At 42.6% G+C, this 6,742-nt stretch overlaps 1 protein-coding gene across 1 annotated transcript in view; it reads right to left on the bottom strand.

The window, feature by feature from the left end:
• Positions 1-830: 830 nt before the first annotated feature.
• LOC135056863 (DBH-like monooxygenase protein 2) overlaps positions 831-6,742 on the bottom strand; it is a 404,570-nt gene continuing 398,658 nt past the window's right edge. The window contains exons 12-13 of the mRNA XM_063962536.1: positions 2,827-2,941; positions 831-1,583 (exon numbers count right to left, since the gene is read on the bottom strand). Of these exons, the coding sequence (XP_063818606.1) occupies positions 1,503-1,583; positions 2,827-2,941 (196 nt within the window). The 3' untranslated portion in view covers positions 831-1,502. The remainder of the gene's footprint in view (positions 1,584-2,826; positions 2,942-6,742) is intronic.

Genomic DNA, 6,742 nt, shown 5'->3' with positions numbered 1-6,742 from the left:
TAACTCATCGCACAACATTTGAATTTGAGTTTGCTGTCTTTCAGGCTGAGTTTGTTGCCCCTCATGTAACATTTGAATCTGGGTTTGTTGTCCAGCTGCAAGATCAGCAAATTGTTTTAGTAACTCCTCCATATTGCCCTACGTGGCCCCTTTAAGGACAAATCTAGGAGGTTTATTATAATGTGACGGGCTTATCAAACAGTCCAAGCCGACACCCGCCTGTTCTGCTGTCTATTTAACACATAACAGCAAACAGTCTGCCTATAATGCTATGGCGCTTTAAGGCTGCCACTTGCACTGCATAACCAGAGAGGAAGAAAAGGGAAAACTTACAGTTTAAACACCGGTATGCTTACCAACAGTTTCGTACTTGCTCGTATTTTCCACCACTTGTGACAAGGATCACAAACACGGGGACTCAGATGAACACTTTCGATGTTTATTTTGAACAGCAGGTCACCACATAGCAAGTTAAATCCATATGCAGTCAGTATTACAGGCAGGAGCATACAGGCACTCTCAGCATGGCAGACTCTTGATAGGCTCCAGTGGTCCCTAGTCTAACCCACACAACCCGGCTTATCACTTGGGTAGCTATTTCACCGTCAAGAGCAAGGTGACTCTGTCCTGGAAACCCTTATATCAGGAGATCCCAGGTGCTGCTGATCACACACCTGGGATTCTGCTACTGCTTCCAAAACCTGGTCTGGAGCCTCCACATTACTTTCACATGGAAAAATGCTGTCTCTGTCACAATATGTATATAGAAAATCATGTTTGTATTACATTCAGATGGAAAGACTTAATATCACACTAATGGACCACATCTGTTATAGTGGCAAAACATTTTTATTGGTATATTCTACTGAATTGTACAAAATTTTACATTGTTTCCCCCCCCTAGCAAAATACAGTATACGGCAAAGAATATCATTTATGACATTTTTTGACAAGCTCGTTCTACATGTGGGCCATGATAATGTGTATGTATACATTTTTTTGTGTCTGTGCTTTTATGTTATTTTCTGCACCCAACAGGGAATCATCTATTTTTTATGTATTCATTGATTTAATTGGTCATAGTATAAGCTTTAACATGGGCTTAAGTGTTTGGGACATCTAAGCATATATCTAAGCATGCAATCTATGATTTACCAGCAGAGGGCACTGTGGGAAAGCTGAATATGGAAACACTAGTGATGATATCTCTGTGAATACTGCCATTAACAAAAATGGCTTCAGTGGATGATGTACGGCAGTTAGTAAAGAGGCTTATTACTGTGGAAAGGCCACATTAGCCTAGGGGTAGGGTTGCAGAATTGAAGAAAACTCTACACAAATTCCCTGGATTCTCTAACATTTCTTACTAGGTTTAAGTGCAGTCCTGCTGTTTTTCCTGCGGGAAGTGCCTCTCCTAACTTAAAAAGAAATTTGAATTATCTAAGAAAAGTCAATCCCTCTAAATACAACTGGAGCTCCATTGCAGTGTCCATGCATATTAATCAGGGAGAATATTCAGGACAAGGATGGGGGATGGGTTCAAAAATTGGTGGTAGTTCACTTGTTTCATTCACATTATCCCCCTGGAATAAAAACAAATAAAATGAGACGTCAAACGTTTAGTAAACCAAACGCACATTCACACCTGCACTATTGTTGGCACAAGCTGCAATATCTACTGTTGGCCCAATATCACGCTGATATTCTCAGACATGTCGATAAATGTGGCTGGAAACTGTATACAGATAAATGCTGATGTAACAGGAAATAATATTTTTCTTAATTATCTATTATGAGATGGATAAAGATGACCATGAATAAATAGGGGACTTGAATAAAGAGGGGTACACACGGAGAGATCCGTGTTTAAAATCTAAGCAATCTGACTAGATTGGTTAGATTTTAAGCACGGATCTGCCGCGTGTTTGCCCCCCAGCGATAGCGATGTGTGTCCCCGTGCAACGCTATCGCCGGTGCTAGATTGAGCCTCAATCTAGCGGGTCACTCACTTCAGCGCTGTGTGAAGTGAGTGCCCCCTGTCTCCCCCTCCTCGCTCAGCACACATTGCGCTGTGCTGAGCGGGGGGAGAGATGTGTGCTGAGCGGTCTGTGATAAGATCGCTGAGCACACATCTCTCCCGCCAGTACTGGCCTTTAGAGTACCAGTTGACCTTGAGACATTTGCCGCCAGTGACAGACCAGGGTGGAGTACCAGTTATCGAAAGTATCTGCTGGCACCTAACTTTTGGAAGATAATCTCTTGAGGGAAGTTGACATTTGTCAGATCGGCTTTCACTTCGTCGCATGTGTTTGTGTATTTCCAAGAATATAAATGTAGCAATATATGGCTGTGTCCACTACGGTTTTAGCAGCTGTGCATAGTGTACATGCTGCATATAGATCACATTAAAGCTGACCTTAACATTATCTGTCCAACCAACCAACCAACCAACCAACCAACCAACCAACCAACCAACCAACCAACCAACCAACCAACCAACCAATTCACTGGTTGGAAAGAAAACCTGGCAATATATGGGAGCAAATTGCAGTTGTCCATTTGCTCCCGAACACTGTAAAATGGACAAAATTATTGTTTAGACAAATTGGTTAAATCAATGGATTTAACCGATTTGTCGGAATATCCATTTTTGACCGTTTTCCAGTGTTTGGAAGCAAATGGTCGATTGCCATTTTCTCCCATATATTCCCAGGTTTTCATTCCAACCAGCTAATCGGTTGGTTGGACAGATAATCTTAACGTCTATGGCCAGTTTAAGAGATAGGCAAGCTCATCTCAAGGGCAGATGATAAACTGTATACATACCGCGCGGTTCTGAACCATGGCTAGATGATTCACTTTCAAGGCTGCTTGCTGGGCAGTCTTTCTGGTTTCATCGTCCCAATCTACACTATCGGTGTTCATAATGGCTTCCATTATGCTGAAAGGGAGAGAAGAAGGGTGTGAGAGAGAGATGAGTTGTATGTCAAGGTAGACAACTAGTTCACTATACAAACATGAAGATGTATTTCCCACCATAGTTTAACAGGAGACTCATACCTACTTTGTACTATTGAGGACCCTACTGCTTACACTTTCTATCAGACTGGCTGGAAGAATTCTGTTAGGGTTGAAAGTGTCTGTACTAAGGCATGGGGGTAGATTTACTAAAGCTTCTAAAACATAGAATGCAATAAAGAAATGGTTGAATCTGGTTGCTATGAGCAACGTCTCCACTCTGAATTTTTAGAAACTCAAGTTAATCTACTCCATGAACCCTAAGGACTCCCCGTCATCTTCACCAGAAACCTCTGCAAGGCGGTATGGGGTTTGCTGCCAGGATCCAGCAGGTTCGGTCATCTACTGTGACTGCCCCCTTAACTAGCTGGTAGGGTAGGTGATTGTGTAGCAATGTACAGAATCACTCCACAGAGAATAGTTAGACATACTGTAGCAGGTATCAGGGTCACGGGTTCAGATTAATACATGCCAAAGCCAGAGGCTCGGATCAGATTAGTGGTTTGTACAACAGGCACAAGCACAAATTTATAGTCGATAACGCAGGCATACAGTAGGTCTAGTACAGACCAACACAGTCATGGGATGCTGGAGCTAGGAAATAAGACCTAATATGCTGGCATCTAGTGGTGCAGACAGATTGCTTTATATAGGTAGGGGTATGTTAAATTTGCCACCAGAGTGAGGTCAAGAATCGATGCCTGTCTTTTCAAATCTCCCAGAGTTCTTCTCATCTGCCCATTGGGGAAGTGCCATAGCTAGCGGGAGTGCAGGCTTCAGAAGGAGTAGGTAGCTGTGATGCCAACGGGAGACACTGCGGACTTGAACACTCTACCCTCAGACCTGGCAAGTTGGCGATATGTGCCCTTTAGTGACAGTACTTCCCCCTTATGGTTGGGCACTGAACACTCCACAAAAGCATTGTCAGGATTCTTGAGAACTCTTTGAGAAGACGTATGTGCATCTGAAGACTTTACCCAAAACCATTCTTCCGTATCGATGTCTTTCCAATTAATAGTGTAGTATGGAGCTCCCCTAAAGCTCTTTTGAGCCTAGCACTTTTATTTACTTTGAAATGTTATTTCTACTGCACTACATAGGAAGATGAAAGATGGGAAGAAGGAAACCAAATTAACACCAGAGGCTTGACGTGGGGCGAAGTTCATGCTGGGGACTTTCAGCGAAGCATGATGAGTAGGCAGCCAAAACCTGTCTCTAAATCCTAACTTTGGAACAAAATTTGTTTTCTTATCTGCAGTATTGTAAAGGACAGAAGCTCAGGGAACATTGTGCTTGACTTATGACCAAACACAAGACTCTGCATCAGATTCTGTTGGAGGGTTAAGAAGTTGCGATAATGATTGTCAATGGAAACTTCCCTTGAGGCAACAGATCTATCCAATCATCCTGGTTATCAGGGACATATACAGTATTCTGGTGAATTCTAAATCATGATTCAGCCTCTCAGTTTATCAATTGGATGGTGGTGGGGGCTGGAATATACAGTTAGAAGTTGAGTTTGATCCTCATGTTCATACAGAGTCTTCAAGATCCTGGTTGTGAACTGCGTGTCCCTGTCTGACACACTTTCCTGTGGGCTTCCATCCATAAGGCTTCTGTGGTGTCGGGTCCCGGACCTCAAAGTTCTACTATTGCTAGATGCAGAAAAAAACAGAAAAGCTTTTGATATGGTGACTTAGGACCACCTTTTTGAGACCATTGGCTGGTTTGGGTTTCCAGACACTTTGTCTCTTTGTTGAAAACCATTTCTCTAAACCCCTATATTTCAATCCTCATGAATGGATATATGTTGCCTTTATTTGAATTTCAGTGGGTACCAGACAGGGGGTCCTTGCATACAACAGACAAAGAGGAAGGGGGGTGCAAATCCCCAACCCCCAAATTCCCTTCCGCACACTGAGAATTACCTGTAACAATCCCTGAACCTATCTGGTAATAAAATTCAGAGAATCCGCCACTTCACGGCTTCTCTGATACAGCAGTCCTAACCTACATAATAGCAGTGCCCACATAGGGCCATGTAATTTGTCACAGTACGCCTCATGATAAAGGCTTTTACTAAAACACTTCCAAACAGAGAGCTAACTTACCCGGGAGCCACCCCCAGGATCTCCCATTGGCACTACAAGGAACAGCATGCCTTCCAAATGCTGCTCCCATTCAATGCCTCATGCACACAAGCAGACAAACAATTGGGAGCTGCTCAATCATACCTGGAGGTAATTATATATCAGGTGCTGGAAGGGGGAGGGGTCACAGACAAACAACAGACAAAGAGGAAGGGGGGTGCAAATCCCCAACCCCCAAATTCCCTTCCGCACACTGAGAATTACCTGTAACAATCCCTGAACCTATCTGGTAATAAAATTCAGAGAATTCGTCACAAATGTTTGCAAACACATGTTTAGCTGCTGGCCTCTTCACGGCTTCTCTGATACAGCAGTCCTAACCTACATAATAGCAGTGCCCACATAGGGCCATGTAATTTGTCACAGTACGCCTCATGATAAAGGCTTTTACTAAAACACTTCCAAACAGAGAGCTAACTTACCCGGGAGCCACCCCCAGGATCTCCCATTGGCACTACAAGGAACAGCATGCCTTCCAAATGCTGCTCCCATTCAATGCCTATCAGAGAAGCCGTGAAGAGGCCAGCAGCTAAACATGTGTTTGCAAACATTTGTGACGAATTCTCTGAATTTTATTACCAGATAGGTTCAGGGATTGTTACAGGTAATTCTCAGTGTGCGGAAGGGAATTTGTTGTGCTTCCGTGTGGCTCAGGATAAGCTCAAGTATCTTGAAATCACTGATAAATAATACTCCAATGATTGTTATAATGGAAAATTTGGTACAAATTTTGGAAACCCCTGCATCTTCCTACAGCAGAAATAATCAGTGCTTTTAACAAAACCGACCAATATAATGCAAACGATCCCAATCAAGATTGCTTGATTGTACAGTATATACTCAAAAGCACTAAATTGTTACTGACTTTTCTAGAAGAAGGGAAGAAGGGAAATGCAAGTGAGATAATTCTCCTCTTCACTACTGTCTTTGCTCATGTAAGAAAGTAGATTGGTTCTGGAACAAAGTCTCGGCATATATCAACATGGTCACTTGGCTGAGGCTCCCTAAAGGAACTGTACTCATTGTAAATTGCAATTTGATAATTGAGTTCTTGGAATCTTCCCACAGTCTGGCCTTAAATGAATTCCTTTTAAAACTTATTGGTGATAGCTGAAAAGGTGACTGTAAATGGACCTCTTCCTGCCCACCGTCTCTCGCTGCGGTGGCCAAGATCCGTCAGAAACAGGTGTCACCTGTATCTTCTGTCAAGGTAAGTATTCCTGTGCTGTCAATAATTGCTTTTTGCTGCACATGCGCAGTCTGCAAATATTATTGGGATGCCTCTGCTTTTCTTTTTAAATGTCTTGCGCAGTACTAAATGATCCCAAGAACCATCGCCATCTTGACATACTGGAATTACTAGATAGACCATTCTCTTGGTTGCTGGGTACAAGACTACCTACAGTTCATGTTAATGTGTTGACCTAATTTTTATTGATATACTCACCTATATAAGGACATTAATAATTTTCAACACTTTGGTTTTGACGGATAAACCTTAACATATACAGTATATTAAGTTAACCTAACATTCGGGCTAAGAGGTTGATTGAGAGATGTATGCAGGGAAAACA

The sequence above is a fragment of the Pseudophryne corroboree genome, chromosome 3, assembly GCF_028390025.1.
Source record: "Pseudophryne corroboree isolate aPseCor3 chromosome 3, aPseCor3.hap2, whole genome shotgun sequence".
Lineage (NCBI taxonomy): Eukaryota > Metazoa > Chordata > Amphibia > Anura > Myobatrachidae > Pseudophryne > Pseudophryne corroboree.
This window is presented reverse-complemented; position numbering and strand designations above follow the sequence as displayed.